The sequence below is a fragment of the Acipenser ruthenus genome, unplaced genomic scaffold, assembly GCF_902713425.1.
Source record: "Acipenser ruthenus unplaced genomic scaffold, fAciRut3.2 maternal haplotype, whole genome shotgun sequence".
In the NCBI taxonomy this organism is placed as follows: Eukaryota; Metazoa; Chordata; class Actinopteri; order Acipenseriformes; family Acipenseridae; genus Acipenser; species Acipenser ruthenus.
In genome coordinates this window covers 1-18,851 of record NW_026707801.1, presented here as the reverse complement: position 1 = coordinate 18,851, position 18,851 = coordinate 1, and the positions used below count along the sequence as shown (strand labels likewise).

At 44.3% G+C, this 18,851-nt stretch overlaps 1 protein-coding gene across 2 annotated transcripts; it reads right to left on the bottom strand.

Moving 5' to 3' along the window:
* Positions 1 to 14,317: 14,317 nt before the first annotated feature.
* Positions 14,318 to 18,551, bottom strand: LOC131728347 (protein PIP82-like). Of its 2 annotated transcripts, XM_059019367.1 has the most exons (5): positions 18,093 to 18,551; positions 17,649 to 17,702; positions 17,301 to 17,438; positions 16,519 to 16,721; positions 14,318 to 15,511 (listed from the first exon to the last, which is right to left on the bottom strand). In XM_059019367.1, exons 3-5 carry the CDS (start codon positions 17,419 to 17,421, stop codon positions 14,987 to 14,989), a joined length of 849 nt encoding a protein of 282 aa, XP_058875350.1. In that variant the 5' UTR covers positions 17,422 to 17,438; positions 17,649 to 17,702; positions 18,093 to 18,551; the 3' UTR covers positions 14,318 to 14,986. The 2 variants fall into 2 exon arrangements, with proteins under 2 accessions (XP_058875350.1, XP_058875351.1); XM_059019368.1 differs by lacking the exon at positions 16,519 to 16,721 and having other exon boundaries at positions 18,093 to 18,550.
* Positions 18,552 to 18,851: the final 300 nt, after the last annotated feature.

Here is an 18,851-nt window from a genome sequence, read left to right as displayed (position 1 = left end):
ACTGGAGGAGCTCACAACCGCCGTCACACAGCTCTCCAATGGAACAGCACCTGGGCTGGATGGGCTGCCTGCTGAATTCTATAAACATTTCTGGAGCTGCATTGGAAATGATCTATACCAGGTGCTGAATGAATGTGTGGCGGAGGGAGAGCTGCCTCTGAGCTGCCGCAGGGCAGTACTGACTTTACTACCCAAAAAAGGAGACCTCTGTGAGCTGAAGAACTGGCATCCTGTGTCGTTGCTGTGCTGCGATTATAAGGTCTTTTTGAAGCTCTGGCCAACCGTCTTAGGGAGTGTATGGGTACTGTGGTGCACAGTGACCGGACATACTGTGTACCAAAACGCTCAATTTTTGATAATTTGTTTTTAATCAGAGATCTTTTTAATGTATTTAAGCTTTTTAACTTAGATTTTGGGCTGATGTCGCTTGACCAGGAGAAGGCTTTTGACAGGGTAGACCATGGCTTTTAATTTCGCACCCTAGAGGCATTTGGTTTTGGTCCTGTTTTTATTTCTTATATTAAAATTTTATATTCTAATATTTTTAGCCTTGTCAAGATTAGTAATTGTCTGAGCCAGCCCTTCCCAGTGCAGAGAGGGATTAGACAGGGCTGCTCTCTGTGGGGGATGCTTTATGCCATCTCCATTGAACCGCTGCAACACTAGCTGAGGGAGCCTCTCGCTGGCCTGGCCATACCTGCCCTCCCCTCCACCCAGCCCATCCGTCTCTCAGCGTATGCTGATGACCTGAATGTGTTTGTAACCAGTGATAAAGATGTGGCGGTGCTGGAGTCATGCATGAGGGGCTTTGAAAGAGCCTCCTTAGCGCGGGTGAATTGGGCCAAAAGTGGAGCGTTCCTGGCAGGGAGCTGGCTGAGAAAGTCTCCTCCTTCCCTGCCACAGATGCTGGAGTGGAACAGAACTGGACTAAAAGTGCTGGGGGTGTACTTAGGAACTGAGGCATTCATGCAGCAAAACTCGGAGGGGGTGCTGGAGAAGGTAGCAGGAAGGCTACAGAGCTGGCAGTCGCTGCTAAACCGCCTCTCCTTCAGGGGGAGGGTCCTTGTGATTAACAACTTGGTAGCGTCCATGCTGTGGCACAGATTAATGTGTCTGGACCCTCCCCCAGGGCTGCTGGAGCAGGTCCAGAAAAAACTAGTTATTTTTTTTTAGGATGGAAACCACGGGCTGAAACCAGCAGTACTGTACCTGCCCCGAGATGAAGGAGGGCAGGGACTGATTGACATCCCCTCCCGAGTTACTGCGTTCAGATTGCAGGCAGCCCAGAGACTGCTGTACACCCCTGAGCTGAGCTGGAGAGGCATGGCTTAGACAGACAGCTGTTTTTAATGACCCAATAAAGTTATTAGAACTGAGCTGGAAAGCTTTTACAGTAACATGTTAAATGCCTGGGGGTTAATTAAGATTTTAAGGACAGATGAAAGCCTCTGTACATGTTTTATTTTTGAGGAGCCTTTGTTTTTTAATAGAATTTTTAACATTGATGCTTTTAATTCTAAACAGCTTTTTTTTTAGTGTTTTTACAGGCCGGAGTCACCACCCTGGGTCACCTGGTAGATTGGACTGAGTGGTGATGGAAGAGTGGGGCCGAGTTAACTGCAGTGTTGGGCCTGCACTCGGTGCGCTTCATAGAGAGGGTGTTGGGAGAGATCCGAGCCTTCCTGAACCCAGCAGCATTGGAGTTCGTGGCGTGGTGCTTCTCAGAGAGGCAGGCCCCGGAGCGTGAGCCTGATTTTCCCTCAGTGCTGCTCTCCCCTGCGCTGCTGGAGGAGGAGGAGGGGGGAGCGACATGGGATGCTGTTATCCCTGGATGAAAAGACCAACCTGCAGAGAAGAGGCAGCTGTACAGCACTGTGGTTAAGACCTGGCATGATCTCAGACTTAACGACCTGAATGACACCAAGTGGAGGGCTCACCTGGCGATGGAGGAGTCTGTGCGGCCGTCCGGGAGGGTGCTGTACAAGCTGCCTCTGCCCAAGCGCTCCGGGGACCTGCAGTGGCGAGTGTTGCATGGTATTGTTGCCACGAACCGCTGGCTGAGCCGAGTTGACCCAGGTGTGGTGGAGCAGTACCCCTTCTGCCCCGCCGTGGAAACTGTGTTTCACCTTTTTACAGACTGCCCACGACTCCGGCCTTTTTTTATTTTTCTAGAAGGCCTGCTGATGAACCTCGGGGTGCATTTTACTAAAGAGTTATTAATTTTAAGTATTAAGTATTCTTTTAAATATCGTCATCGGTGTGCCCTGATTAATTTTCTCCTGGGTCAAGCGAAGCTGGCGATTTTAAAATCCCGTAAAACAGACTATCTAGCACTGGTATAGATGATGCCCTGTGTGTCTTTAGAGTTCTGGTTGTAACCAGGGTGAAAGTTGATTTTTCTTATTACAGCATGATGAATGACATGGATAATTTTATGATGAGGTGGTGTATTGAGGATGGGGTGTGTGCAGTGGGTGAAGATGGCATGCTAATTTTTAATTTTTTTAAATGTTTGTGTGTTTTTAGTTTTTTTTGCTATTTTTAGAATGTTTCAGTTATTTATCTGTGGTTTATTCTTGTTCTATTATGACCAGTGCTGGAATTTACTAGTTTTATTTATGTTACTTTAATGACTTGTTGTTTTTCTTTTGTGTTGTTCAATAAATGGATTTAAATTCAATTCTCTCTCTCTCTGTCTCTCTATGAGGATTGTGGGAGGTGCAAGCAGGGTTTGTGAGCTGTGTGAGATTGGTACTGGTGATCTTATCGCCATTTACTTCTATATTTATTTATTATATATTTATTAAACGTTTTTTAAAAAGTTTTGTTTGTAATCTTAGTACTTTTTAAATGTTTTAGCCTGTGTGTGCTCAAAGATGGGCTCCCACTCCGGTGGGTTGGGGGGGCTTACTAGGCGCCACGGTTTTGAAAAGATCAAATCCGCCTCACGGATGAACAAAGCTATAGTCATTTTCCATAACCAAGAAAATCTGGTTAACAAAATTGTGGAAGATGGATTTATGTTGAATGATTCTTTGGTAACTGTAACACCATTATCTACGCCTCTTACCAAAGTAATATTGTCAAATATTCCCCCTTTTATTAATAATTCATTGACTGAAAGAAAACTTTCCAGATACGGTAAAATAATGTCACCGATCAAAATGATTCCCCTTGGATGTAAAAATCCAGAGATTAAACATGTCATGTCTTTTAGGAGACAAGTATTTGTACTGCTTGATAACCCGGAAAAAAGTTTAAATGTAGCTTGGCGTTTTAATGTAGAGGGCAGGGATTATGTTGTTTTTGCCAGCACTGAGATTTTTAAATGTTTTTCTTGCGGAGAACAGGGACACCTTAAACGGACCTGCCCCAAGCTACAAACTGAAGCAGGACAAGTAGTCGTAGTGGTGACAGGGAGGTGGCCGGGGTTGTTCAGAGAGCGGAGGTGGAGGAGCCGCCGAGACCTGAGCCGCAGCCCCAGAGGAAGAGAGCGGAGGAGCCGGGTACCAGCGCGGCTGCAGCCGAACTGGGGTCTGCAGCGCCAGCCGACGCAGACAAGGAGGGGGTGTACACTGCAGTCATAAAAAAAGAAAACTTAAAAAAAGAACATCTCCTGCTGCTGCCTACCTAGCGACAGGTGAGGACGAGTCTGTGTGGGGGCCCCTTATGGACTCTCACGACAGCGGCGTAGGGTCTCAACCCTCCGCTGTGGTGGAGCCGAGTGCCGGGTCTGAAGGACAAGAGAAACGCGTCTCTCATCCCGCGGATCTCGTGTCTGAGGACCCGGTGCTGGAAGGGAGCGGTGTTGGGGGGGATAGCCTCGGGGCTCAGGTAGGCCCTGTTGGCGTTCCCCCCAGTGATGAGACTCCTCAGCCTGCTGGGTCGGTAGTGGAGATGCCGGCGGCTGATGGTGATTCTGCGGGCGAGGAGGAGGACGGATCGACGGGATCGGACGAGGATGGATGGGAGGACGGGCTCTCTGACACCTCGCAGCTCTCTGACATCACAGCCAGCCAAAGGGGGAAACTGTATTCACTGAAAGATATCAGAGACTTTCTTGAAAGACTTTCTTGGGCAGCAGTGTGGAGTAGTGGTTAGGGCTCTGGACTCCTGACCGGAGGGTTGTCGGTTCAATCCCCAGTGGGGGACACTGCTGTTGCCCTTGAGCAAGGTACTTTACCTAGATTGCCCCAGTAAAAACCCAACTGTATAAATGGGTAATTGTATGTAAAAATAATGTGATTTCTGTATAATGTGAAATAATGTATAATGTGATATCTTGTTACAATTGTAAGTCGCCCTGGATAAGGGCGTCTGCTAAGAAATAAATAATAATAATAACAAAAGGTAAGAGGCGAGTAGACATTAAATCCATCTTCCCAGACCAGAAACTGTTTTTGTGTTCTGCAGACTTAATATTAGGGAAATCGTCTATAAATGAGTTTGAACAGAAAAAGAGGTTCAGGCTTAAAATATATGTCAGCTTAGTTTGGAAAACGTTAGCCGCATCTAAACATTTTTTATGGCTAATTTTATTAAGAACATTTTTATTTTAACGTGTTTGTTATTTTTGAATAATCTATTTTTATCAATGGAGAAAATTATTTTAGGCTCTTTTAACGTGAACGGGTACAGGGATTTTAATAAAAAAAACACAATTATTTGATTTTTTAAACAGCAAGCGTTCAAACGTGATTTTATTGCAGGAGACACACTCGGACAGCAGTAATCAGTCTCACTGGCAATCTGAGTGGAGGGGAGACTGTATTTGAAGCCACAGTTCTAATTTTAGTGCTGGGGTTGCTGTTTTATTTTCTCCAGGATTTGGGGCAGATATTTTATCTATTGAGGAGATTATTCAAGGTCAACTTTTAAAAGTACAGATAAAACACGTGCGCCAAATGTTGGGGAGGAGAAGATTTTATTTTATAAAAAGCTCAGTCAGGTACTCAGGGGTTGCAGTATGGATACTTTCCTCGTGGTGGGGAGAGATTTTAATTGTACTATGGATATTAATAAAGATTGAAACCACAGGGAACCCCATCCCCAATCTGTCAGGGAGCTGGCCACTCTATTAAAAACTTTTGACCTGGTGGACATTTGGAGGATTTTTCAACCCACAAGTAGACAATATACCTGGATCAAATGTAATCAAAATCAGCTGTCAGGGGCACGCCTGGATAGGTTCTATACTCCACAACAGCATATTAACAAATTCACTAGTAGTATAGCATACAGTAGCTTTTCTGGTCATCACTTTGTTTCCGTCACTGTTTTACTACCAATCAAATCACATTCAAATTCATATTGGCACTTTAACAACAATCTGCTACAGGACAAAAACTTCACTGATTACTTTGAATTGTTTTGGAAAAATTGGCAAAATGAAAAAACTAATTATAGTAGTTTAAGACAGTGGTGGGATATAGGGAAAATTCAAATAAAACTTTTCTGTCAACAATACACACAAAATGTCACCAGGTCAGTGGATGCAGTGGTCAGTGAGCTGGAGAGAGAGATTGTTGAGTTTGCGAGCCAGCTGGCCAGCGAGAGCGATGAGGGGGCATATCGGGGCCTGCAGCAGAGGAGGCAGCTCCTGGGCAGCCTGTTAGAGAAGAAGGTGAAGGGCTTTCTGCTCAGAGCCCGCTTTACTGAACTCAAAGATATGGACGCCCCCACAGCCTTCTTCTTCGGCCTAGAGAGGAAGACAGCAGAGAGAGGAAGACAATGTGCTGTCTGAGGCTGCCCGGGGGGAGAGAGGTCTCCAGCCCTGCGGAGCTCAGGCATGCTGCAGTGAGCTTTTATTCTGATCTCTACAAGGCTGAGGGCTGCGACCCGGGAGAGATGGAGTGGCTTCTCCAGGGTCTCTCCAGCCTGGACAAGGAGGAGAGCAGCAGACTGGACACTCCACTGGCATTCCCAGAGCTCACTGCGGCCGTGGCGCAGCTCTCCAAAGGGAAGGCTCCCGGACTGGATGGACTGCCTGCTGAATTCTATCAGAAGTTCTGGAGCTCTGTTTGGTGAGGACCCGTACCAGGTCCTGTAGGAATGTGTTCGGGATGGGGAGCTGCCGCTGAGCTGCCGCAGGGCAGTGATAACACTGCTACCCAAGAAAGGAGACCTCTGTAACATCAAGAACTGGCGCCCTGTCTCCTTGCTGTGCTCCGATTACAAGCTGCTTTCCAAGGCTCTTGCTAATCGCCTAAAGACCAACACAGGATCAGTGGTGCACACAGACCAGTCACATTGTGTGCCCGAGAGATCGATTTTTGATAATTTGTTTTTATTAAGAGATGTTTTTAATGTGTCCAAATTTTATGTTGATTTTGGTTTAATTTCGCTTGATCAGGAAAAAGCTTTTGATAGAGTTGACCATGAGTATCTGTTTCATGTTTTAAAAGCTTTTGGTTTTGGCACTGTTTTTACTTCTTTTATAAGACTCCTTTATCACAATGTTTTTAGTGCTGTGAAAATTAATAACGGTCTGACTGTCCCCTGTGCAGAGAGGGATACGGCAGGGCTGCTCCCTCTCAGGGGTGCTCTATGCCCTCTCTATAGAGCCCCTGTTACATCAGCTGAGGGAGAAACTAGCTGGATTGGCAGCTGGGAGGATACCCCCTCCCCCCCCTCCATTACAGCCTTCAGTTTTAAGCTGGAATAAAACTGGGGTCAAACTTTTAGGTATTTATTTTGGGAATGAACAGTTCATGCAGCAGAACTGGGAGGGGCTGCTGGACAGGGTGAAGGGTAGGCTGCAGAGCTGGCAGTGGCTCCTCTCTCGGCTCTCCTTCAGGAGCAGGGTCCTCATCATTAATAATCTTGTCGCCTCCACGCTTTGGCATTAGCTGGTGTGCCTGGATCCTCCCCTGGTTTTTTAAATGAGATACAGAAATGCCTGGTGCAGTTTTTTTGGAATGGGCATCACTGGCTGCACCCCGCTGTTTAGTATCTCCCCCTTGAGGAGGGAGGACAGGGGCTCATTGATATCCCTAGCAGGATGGCAGCGTTTAGGCTGCAGGCTGCTCAGAGACTGTTGTACACCCCACAGCTGAGCTGGAGAGACCTGGCATTTTGTTTATTGCAAAAGACAGGGAGGCTGGATTTTGACAGACATTTGTTTTTAATATCTCTTGATTGTTTTAGTGATGCAGGGTTGGAGGGTTTTTATAAGAATCTGTTAAATGCTTGGAGACTTTTAAAGATCACAAGGTCAGAAGAATCACAGAGCACACAGTGGGTTTTTGAAGAGCCCCTGTTTTTTAACCCCATTTTTAAATGCAAGGTTTTTAGCTCTGTTTTTTTTTTATCCACTTTGTTTTTTAAAGCCGGTTTTACTAAACTGGGGCATTTAATTGATTTTAACCTTTTTAGTTGGAAAGCCAGCAGGGTTTTAACCCCTGCACTGAATATTAGATCAGAGTGTTTCCTGGAGAAGGTGCTGAGTGATCTCCGGGCATCCCTCTGTCCAGCACTCTCCCAGTTTCTGAGCAGGTTTCTGGAGGAGCGCATGGGCCCAGAGCAGGAACTCCTGTTCCCCGCAGTGCTGGTCTCCCCATCAGTGACAGAGAGGGGAGGGAGGAGAGTAGATAGTCGAGTTCATCGAGAAAGTGAGCGAGAGGTCCAGGGGGGCGGTGCAGTACAATTAGCAGGAGTTGACAGCGAGAGGTTAGTTGGACGGCATGAAATTCAAAGGTATTAACAAAGAATGCGGAGAGGTCGGAGGGGACAGAAAAGAGTAAGGAGGGAGAGAGAAGAAGGCCAGTCCCACCTCCCCATCTAGTGAGATGCGGGGTATGGGACAGGACGTAGAGAGAGGACAGGGCGGCAGGAGTTACAGTGTTATCAGGGGACAGCCAGGTTTCAGTGAGAGCAAGGAAATCGAGAGAGGTGGGAGGCAAAGGCAGAGATGAAATCAGCTTTGTTAGCAGAAGAGTGACAGTTCCAGAGTGCACCAGAGAGTGTGCGGGAGGGGGGGGGGAGGCAGAGGGATGAGGTTAGAGGGGTTGGGGGAGCAGAGGCAGAGAGAGGGCAGAGGACGAGGGTGAGAGGACAGAACAGGGATGTGAGAGACAGTCATAGCAGGACAGGCAAGCCAAATAGGCACAAAGGGAGTGGTGGGGTGGAGGGTACAGACCTGACTAGTAGATGGCATCTTCCAGAGTGCCGTTAGGTTCGGATCTATTCCAACAGCGTCTCGGCACAGGCCTCCCCTCGCTGGACTCCCACAGCTAGACTCCCACAGCTAGACTCCCGGCTCTCTTGTTGAGGCCCTTCGGTTAGCTGGTGCTTCGTGCTGGCGTGGAAATAGCCTGCCTGATTAATATAACAGCTGGGTGGGAAAAGAACAGCTAAACTGTGGAAACCAATCAAATAGCAAATCAACTTCTATTCAATTTAACCACTCTCACCTGGTACTAATCACACACTACCTAACCTAATTCAAACACCACCTTACAATGTTACTGAATGTAGTTAATTTAAAATTACTTGAAGCAGGAACTTACCTATCTGCCTCAGACCCTGGTTACCTGTAGACTGACCACTAGTAGATTCACAGGTTCCACCTCACTTTGCAAGGGAACTGGCACAGCTGCGTACTGCTCTAGAGACAATACTTTCACACACTTCAATAGGATCACACCACTACAGGAGGCTGTGTGGAGACCAATCCAATTGCAAAACAACCTCTATTCAAGTTAATTAACCACACTCCCTGGTACTAATCACAAATTGCAAATCAACCTCTATTCAAATAACCACAATACCTGGTACTAATCACACACACACACTACCTCACTAAATTGAAACACCAACTTAATAATGATACTTAAATAGTTGTTAGTGTAAAATCCTTAGATTAATAATATGGAAATATACACTAAAATTAATCTACAAATACAGTTGTATTAAGCCAATATTAAGTAAATTGCAATATGTTAATGTAACATTATTCAGCAGTTATTAACATTATTCGACTACGAAGCAGAATTCTAGTGTATATTTCCGTATTAAAGTTTTTTTTTCATTTTTTTATTTATTTAGTTGCAGTGTAGATAGAGGGGCAGAAGAGAGCTGTGGGTCCTTCAAGATCTCCTTCTCCTCCGTCCGCTTGCGTTTTCCGGGCCCCTGCAAAAAAACGTCTGCCTGAAAATGAAGAGGACCACGGGGAAACTGTGGGCCCTTGACCGGGGGACTGAAGGGATTCCCCTGCTTTCTCCTTGGGCATCTTGGGTATCCGCCCGGTCCCTCCCACCAACCATTGCCTGTTCTACAGGGTTCCAAAACCGATTCCTGCAAAGAAGGCACCACCGGTTTCTGAGGCTTGAGGCCGCTTGGGTTCCGAGGCAGCTAGTCTGAGAGGCTGTTCGGGTTCTAGCACTGGGGCTGAGGCTTTGTTCGAGGCAGGGGGGCTTGGGTTTAGGCAGCTCCTTGTACTCAGGAGCTGAGATCTCAGAAGTCGAAACCCAGGGAGAGGGAGGCAGGTTGCAGTGCAGGAGAGGGTTCGAGAGTGCTTGCCCTCAGGGTTGTAGACCTGAGGCATGCTGGCTGCTCATGCTGTAAGATCTGATCTAATAGAAGCATTCCAAATACTGAAAGGTATTGACAATGTCGACCCAGGGGACTTTTTCGACCTGAAAAAAGAAACAAGGACCAGGGGTCACAAGTGGAGATTAGATAAAGGGGCATTCAGAACAGAAAATAGGAGGCACTTTTTTACACAGAGAATTGTGAGGGTCTGGAACCAACTCCCCAGTAATGTTGTTGAAGCTGACACCCTGGGATCCTTCAAGAAGCTGCATGATGAGATTCTGGGATCAATAAGCTACTAACAACCAAACGAGCAAGATGGGCCGAATGGGCTCCTCTCGTTTGGAAACTTTCTTATGTTCTTAAGATGCATGTCCTCTGTGCCTCTGTACAGTCTGCCTCCAGGGACACCCCGCTTTGGCAAGACTGCTTTGTTTTTAAAGCTTCAACCTGTGGCTTCGCAAGGCTCTGTAAGCCGTCCCTTCAATCAATTCCTCATTATACTCCAAGCCCGCGTCCTGCAATCCCTTTTCTCCCGGTGCCTGGAATTCCACGGGCTGGATCTTCAAATTCCCAGGATAGGCGACACTTGGGAGCGTGCTCCGCGAGTGCAATTCCAAAAAGGTCCCGGATCACCGCGAGGAATGTTTCTGCTTTTGTTCTCCTGGTTGATCTCCTCCTTCTCCTTCTCCTTTTGCTCCCCTCCCCTGCTTTCTTCGCTGTCCTCCCCGCATTCCCCCACCAGCACAAACCTCTCCTTGCCCCGCACCCGGGTCACCCAGTTCTGGAACTCTTGTTCATCCTGTATCTCCGTCCTGAGGCATTTCCATATCTGTGTGTATGTGTGTGTGTGTGTGTGTGTGTCTATCTCCCTGTCCCTCTATCTCTCTCATAGCTTCAGTAGGCAAATACACTCTTTGGCAAGAGCAGCACTATACAAATAAGATAGTAGCAGGCGCTGGGGGAATTCACCTAAAGATTAATAAAGCAAAACTAATGTAAAGTCAAGCATTTCGGCTCCGTTAAAAAAATTATCCCTTTATTTTCTTACAACGGCAAGGAGCCTACCCAAATGATCTTCAGTGGCAATGCAGACAGACAGACAGATTAATGCGAAGACAGACAGTATCGTCAAATTGGCAATTGCAATGCTTCTGTAATGATGAGAATTTTTTTTTAAATAATATGATCTGTATAATGTGAAATAATGTATAATGTGATATCTTGTAACAATTGTAAGTCATCCGAGATAAGGGTGTCTGCTAAGAAAGAAAGAAAGAAAGAAAGAAAGAAAGAAAGAAAGAAAGAAAAATAATAATAATAATAATAATAATAATAATAATAATAATAATAATGTGGCTGTCATTGGTTGAATTTATTGAGAAAAAAAAGTTATTTAGTTTATATACACTGAGTGTACAAAACATTAGGAACACCTTCCTAACATTGAGTTACACCCCCTTTTGCTCTCAGAACAGCCTCAATTCGTCAGGACATGGACTCTACAAGGTGCCGAACGTGTTCCACAGGGATGCTGGCCCATGTTGACTCCAATGCTTCCCACAGTTGTGTCAAGTTGGCTGGTAGTGGATCTCTACTCTGAATAGCTCGTTCCATCTCATCCCACAGATGCTCAATTGGATTGAGATCTGGTGACTGGGCAGGCAACTGCAGTAAGCTGAATTCACTGTCATGTTCGTGGAACCATTCCTGGATAAATCCTAGCCTTGTGGCATGGGGCATTATCCTGCTGAAAAAATCCATTAGCAGATGGGATGCACCTGATTGGCAATGATGTTCAGATATCCTGTGGCATTCAAACGTTGCTCCACTTTTATCAAGGGGCCCAATGTGTGCCATGAAAACACACCCCACACCATCACACCACCACCACCAGCCTGCAATGTTGACACGTGGCATGATGGATGCATGTACTCATGTGGTTTTCTCCATACCCTAGTCCTCCCATCAGCGTGAAACAGCAGGAACTGGGATTAATAAGACCAGGCAATGTTTTTCCAATCCTCCAGTGTCCAGTGTTTTCTTTCCTTAGCCCACTGCAACCGCAGTTTCTTGTGTTTTGCTGAAAGAAGTGGAACTGTTAGGTCGTCGGCTGCCATATCCCATTCGTGTCAAGGTAGGACGAGTTGTGCATTCTTTTATGGGTCTTTCGGCACCAATGTTGTACTGGATTGTCAGTTGACTAACTGTAGCCCGTCTATTGCTCTGCACAATTTGTGTCAGTCTCCTTTGGCCTCTTTCATCAATGAGCCGTTTTCGACCACTGGCCTGCCGTTGGCTGGATGTCTTTTGGGTGGTGGACCATCCTTGATACACACGGGAAACTGTTGAGAGAGAAAAAGCCAGCAGCGTTGCAGTTCTTGACACACTCAAACCGGCACGCTTGGCACCTACTACCATACCCCGTTCAAAGGCACTTACTGTAAATCTTTTGTCTTGCCCATTTACCCTCTGAATGGCACACTGTGGCAAAGTGCCTGGTAAGGGTAACAGGTGTAGCGGTGATGCGGTGCAGGAGTGACAGGCAGACAACGGTATTCCAGTGAAAAAGTGCTTTATTCCGTTTCCAGGTCTGGTGACCGAAAAATAACTAAATCCCCGGCGATACACAACAATGTGTAACGCACGGGGATAACAATAAACAAGGCACAGTCCTGAACAAAAACAAACAGACGGACACCAGTCCTGGGTGAGTGCATTCGTGATGGTGCTTTAGTGCAAACATGGTGCAGTGGTGCTCCGGATAGTGCTGACCCTTGGCGACAGCTCCGGAGTAGTGCTTTAACTGTCTGGTGGTGAAAAACTCAGACAATTACACAGACACACACAACACAACACAACACGTAATTCTTTCTCTTATTCTCTATTAACAATCAGAGCTCCTCTCTCGATCCTTCTCTCTCCAAACATTTAACCCAAACGAAGGAAAAGAACAGCGTTACCCTGGCCCCTATATGTAATCCTGCATGATATCTAGGTAAACGGTTGCAGCTGCCTTATTACTTGCAGCTGCCCCTCGTTTACCTGTCAAATCAATATGGTCTTACAACAGAGTCTCGCTTCCTTCCAAGCTGACCCACTTCCCGGTCCCGGAAACGAACTGTCAGGCCAGCCCTTCCAGATACTTCTCGTCCCGTTCTTTAGCGCCCTCACAGGTCGGGAGGAAGATTTATCACCAGAACTCATTGTATTTCTGTCACACACACACATACACAATCCATGTCTCAATTGTGTGAAGGTTTAGAAATCCTTCTTTAACCTGTCTCCCCTTCATCTACATCTACATTCATCTGATTGAAGTGGATTTAACAGGTTACATCTATAAGGATTCATAGTTTTCACCAGGATTCACCTTGTCAGTCTATTTCATGGAAAGAGCAGGTGTGCTGTTTGGTATCATTGTGTGCACCACACTGAACATGGACCAGAGAAAGCAAAGGAGAGAGTTGTCTGAGGAGATCAGAAAGAAAATAATAGACAAGCATGGTAAAGGTAAAGGCTACAAGACCATCTCCAAGCAGCTTGATGTTCCTGTGACAACAGTTGCAAATATTATTAAGAAGTTTAAGGTCCATGGAACTGTAGCCAACCTCCCTGGGCGCGGCCGCAAGAGGAAAATCGACCCCAGATTGAACAGAAGGATAGTGTGAATGGTAGAAAAAGAACCAAGGATAACTGCCAAAGAGATACAAGCTGAACTCCAAGGTGAAGGTACGTCAGTTTCTGATCACACCATCCGTCGCTTTTTGAGTGAAAGTGGGCTCCATGGAAGAAGACCCAGGAGGACTCCACTTTTGACAGAAAAACATAAAAAAGCCAGACTGGAATTTGCTAAAATGCATATTGACAAGCCACAATCCTTCTGGGAGAATGTCCTTTGGACAGATGAGTCAAAACTGGAGCTTTTTGGCAAGTCACATCAGCTCTATGTTCACAGACGAAAAAATGAAGCTTTCAAAGAAAAGAACACCATACCTACAGTGAAACATGGAGGAGGCTCGGTTATGTTTTGGGGCTGCTTTGCTGCGCCTGGCACAGGGTGCCTTGAATCTGTGCAGGGCACAAGGAAATCTCAAGACTATCAAGGCATTCTGGAGCGAAACGTACTGCCCAGTGTCAGAAAGCTCTGTCTCAGTCGCAGGTCATGGGTCCTCCAACAGGATAATGACACAAAACACACAGCTAAAAGCACCCAAGAATAGATAAGAACAAAACATTGGACTATTCTGAAGTGGCCTTCTATGATCTGAATCCTATCGAACATCTATGGAAAGAGCTGAAACTTGCAGTCTGGAGAAGGCACCCATCAAACCTGAGACAGCTGAAGCAGTTTGCTCAGGAAGAGTGGGCCAAACTACCTGTTAACAGGTGCAGAAGTCTCATTGAGAGCTACAGAAAACGTTTGATTGCAGTGATTGCCTCTAAAGGTTGTGCAACAAAATATTAGGTTAGCGGTCCCATCATTTTTGTCCATGCCATTTTCATTTGTTTTCTAATTTACAATATTATGTTGAATAAAAAATCAAAAGCAAAGTCTGATTTCTATTAAATATGGAATAAACAATGGTGGATGCCAATTACTTTTGTCAGTTTCAAGTTATTTCAGAGAAAATTGTGCATTCTTCATTTTTTGTGGAGGGGTACCAACAAATTTGAGCACGTCTGTATATATATATATATATATATGTATATATATATATATATATATATATATATATATATATATATAGTAAAACGAATCGCACCCACACGGGTTCGTTGCCCCTTTAAAACCACAACCCAAGACACAGGAATGGATTTTTTTTCCCGCGCTGACGCGCTATTTTTAATACAAACAAAACAAAATAAACACCTAGCTCTTTCTGAGCAGTGACTAAACTTTCGGGAACACCCTGACACCCCACCAAACACAACACCACAAACAGACCATATCACACAGGTTTACACCGCTTACTTTTCCTCCTGACTGCTCGGAAGCAGAGCACCTCTTATTGCCTCCTTTTATTCAGCAGCCATGAGCAGACTAACTGCCTCCCTTAAATACCCTGCACCTGGTCCTAATTTGACAATATTTACCAGGTGCAGGGGATAATTAATAATAAAATAATTAACAAATTAAATTCAACGATAAGGCAAAACAATTAAACAATAAACAAAAACAAATAAACTAAACAAATGTGCATTCCGCACATGTTTTTCTTCAGGGAGGCTTTAACCCCCTCCCTGCTGTCTCACATATCCCCCCCCCCTTGTCTTTTCAAGACACCGGCCATTCGACGGCCACCTCCTCCCCTAAAACACAACCACCCACCCTCGAGTCCATCAATGTCTCTTTTCACCCTCTTCCATGGGCGGACTTGAGGGTGGGCCGGTCCATGTTCTGGCCCCGCCAGGTAGGGACCGCGCACCTGTGACGAGGGACCCCACTGGTTTGTCAGGGGCGACCGGCGCGACAACCGGGGCACTGGAGGTCTGCAGCCGGGGCCCGGTGCAGCGACGTCCAATCACCCAGGGGGAGCAAAGTAGTGACCAGGGGGAGCTCAAGCGCCGTCTGGGAGCAGCGCAGCGACGTCTTGGTGCTTGGGAGGAGCGGAGCATGGAACCAGGTGGAGAACTGTGACCGGTTCTGCAGACTCCTGGGCTCCAGGTCTAGCGAAGGGAGGTCCAAGCAAACCGGAAGGGTGTCCAGGAGCAAGGGGCGAGGGACCGCACACAGCGGCGGTGCCGGACTGGACCGCAGGGGTGGTGGTCGGGGCTGTGGTGGAGGCGGGCTCTTCACCTCTTTCCCCTCTTGCTCGGGCGGCGGCAGCTCCTCCCCCTCTGGCTCTCGGGACTGCAGCTCCACCCCCTCTGGCTCTCGGGACTGCAGCTCCACCCCCTCTGGCTCTCGGGACGGCAGCTCCACCCCCTCTGGCTCTCGGGACTGCAGCTCCACCCCCTCTGGCTCTCGGGACGGCAGCTTGTAATAGAATATGTTACAGAAAAATAGAATTGGCTCGACATAATGTACTGGCATTTTGTACTCCTATAACCTTGCTCGCATAACCTTGTATGCTTTGCCTAAGATAAAGTTTGTTACAAGGAACCGCAAGATGCCTACACTGCAGCTGTGGCTGTGAAGATAACAGGATGAGCCAGACTTGTTTCTTTGTACGTACACCCAAACCACCCATCCTGTTATCTGTTTGCTTAGCTATATGCCAGGTATGCACAGTTATAAGTTATCCTGATGTAACTTTCACTATTATCTGCTGTATTATTGAATTGTGGTTTGTCACACTTGAGAATTATTGTATTTCTTGTTCTTATTGTATGACTTATATTGTAACACTTGAATGTATTTGTATTTGCTTGCGATTGTAAGTCGCCCTGGATAAGGGCGTCTGCTAAGAAATAAATAATAATAATAATAATAATAATAAGTTGTTTTTCCTTATATGCTAATATCTGAATCATCATTGGCTAACCCTCTGCCTTGCTGACAGTTTTAAGGTATATAAGAAACTGATCTAACTCTGTATGTTGAAACACTGCTCGATGATTATCTAGCACCCTGTGTGTTGAGAGTGTTTTCAGTTTGCAAACTTAAGAAATAAAGGCCTGTGTGTTTGGAACTCGCAGTCTCTCTTCCTTTTATTTAGAATTCCGCGACATGTTGCTTTCATATTATGTTACCAAACTGTGAATTATTGGAAAATATTTTTGTTAATTTGATGAAATGTTACCAGGTATATAGCAAACAGCTGGTGTCAGTCTCATAGCATCTAACAGGATGGCACTTGCATAAAAATGTTTTTAAAGTTTATAACACAGTGTAAGATTTTTCAATGTTAAGAAAACTCAGTTGAGCTGTTGTTTAAACTTCCTTTTCATTTATTAATTTTTATAACCAAAAACCGATTGATCTCCCTAGTTATTGTATTGGATACTGGTGTAGGTCATGTACAGCACTCAAAAAGCACCCACCCAATTATCAATACTGGAACCCATTCCAGGCCAGTAATATCTGGAGGAAATTGCCTCTCTGGTTCTGTGTTGGCCACAGTGTGCCCCTATAGCACTTGCATGAAATTCCAGGAAGAGACTGTCTGCCTCTTCAGTGCCTTTGACCACCTTCACCTTCATTGATGGCTCTGTACCCTTCTTACATATATAATAGAGCTCTCCATCTAATAAACAAAAGAAAATAATAAGGAAAAAAAACATGTAGACAGGGTTGTAAACACATATTCAGCTATGGCAGTGATTTTCACCCGTAGTCCTGTAGTTAGCCGTGCCTGCTTTTTTCTAAGTGAGATTGGTTACTAGGGATGAATATCTCTGAGTTTTGTTAAACGAAAGGTTTGGTGAACTACAAAGTTAATATACAGCTATCCAACAATATATTATTAGGCTAATACGATTACAGTAGCATCTGTTGCTGAAAATAAGTTACGTTGGCTAATTATGTTTTCGTTGTAGTGAAGATACCTTAGACATTATTATTATTATTATTATTATTATTATTATTATTATTATTATTATTATTATTATTATTATTATTATTTATTTCTTAGCAGACGCCCTTACCCATTAACGAATGGTCATCAACACGGTAAAGCAACAAAAATAATATTAGCCTATTATTTATTTGGCAAATAGCGCCACCACCACCTCTCCAGGTAAGTTAGCTATACATTTTGGGGTTTTGTGAAATTTAATTTAATTTGAATTTATAGCATTTGCAACCCATCCAAGCTTTGAATTACCTTGAACCACATATTGTCCTGCACGCCTCCGGATGATGAATTTTCCCCCCTTCCTGGCCTTCTCGGGGTATTTTCCCATTGTCTTGTACAGTAATATTTCCCTGTACATTGTTGGATCCATAATCTTCGTTAAGATGACTAGATCAAAAGAGTTAAAATAGGTTTTTAATACATTTACTACACTCATCATTATACAATCGAATACGTTGCAATGCCCTGCTGTTCATTTGATAAATTAACATAATACACTCATCTTCTCTCAGTATTTCATATGGAAATCAAACGTTACAAATCGAATCATAATTGAAACATTTCTACTTCTATTTTTTTTTTTTTTTTTTTACTAACCATGTTTCTATTGTCCTCGTCACGGGCGTGACTTCACGATTTAAGAAATAATTCCTGAATAAAACAAACAAAAAGAAACTTCTCACTTAAATATTAACAGACAAAAAAAACAGTACCAAGTAATATTTTAAAAGAAAAATATGTTCTTCAATGAGAAATAAACTAAAGTATTTATGTACAAGTTTCCAGAATCTTTTCTGCTACTGCACGCTCCTCACAACACTGTCAGCAGGAATTAAATTGCTTACAAATAAATAAGTAAATAAACATTTAGAAGACTGTACTGCATTTAACTGAATTATAAAATAACTGGGTTAATTTACACGTAGTAGATTACCTCTGTAGTAATAAAAATAAATAAATATAAACGAGAGTGTTTCAATGTGTTTATTGTGCTCTGTGAAACATACTGGTACAATTCGTCACAAGACTTCATTTAATTACCGTTGCGTTTTGTTGTTGTTGTTTTTCTTCTTTTTCTTATTCATTTTCTTAGCAGACGCCCTCACTCAGGGCGACTTACAGCTCTCACAAAATATACATATTTCACAATGCAGTAAGAGCAGATAAAATATACAATACCTTCAGAGCAACTTTTACTAAAATATGTCCATGTACACAGTTCGATAATCACAATATAGTAAGAGTACATACAATACTAACGTCCTAATAAGAGTAAGTAACTAGCTCATTTATACACATTTGAAGAAACACAATATATAGTTGTTGTTGTTGTGACTGTGTTTAAACAATGTGTTCTGGATGTAGAATCGCTGAAATCACAAGCTTGCACAAACATTTTCCGTCCAGAAGCAATAAACTCGCTCCCGTTTGCAGCAGACCGCACGTTCACGTTGCAGCAGGCGCTGCTCGGATTGCAATGACAGGTTACGCGAGGTCGTGAGCGAGGAATCACACACTCCCGTTGGCAGATCGCAAGGTTGGTTGCAAGCGCATGCGCACATCCACCGAGGACACATCAATCCTAGGGGGCACTGAATTCGTCGTAACACCGGCACGTTTTTGCCAGACCGTCGAGAATTAAACAGTTTGAAGTTGATGAAATATATATATATATATATATATATATATATATATATATATATATATATATATATATATATACATATATATATATATATATATATATATATACATATATATATATATATATATATATATATATATATATATATATATATA

What these genes read in the sequence shown, in the direction of transcription:
- LOC131728347 (XM_059019367.1), bottom strand. Translation starts at nt 17,421, where the DNA reads ATGGATCCAACAATGTACAGGGAAATATTACTGTACAAGACAATGGGA. An exon ending in AGGACAATATGTGGTTCAAG is followed by an intron (nt 16,722 to 17,300) that starts GTAATTCAAAGC and finishes TTTGTTTATTAG; the next exon opens with ATGGAGAGCTCTATTATATA. An exon ending in GTTCCAGTATTGATAATTGG is followed by an intron (nt 15,512 to 16,518) that starts GTGGGTGCTTTT and finishes TTCTATTACAAG; the next exon opens with CTGCCGTCCCGAGAGCCAGA.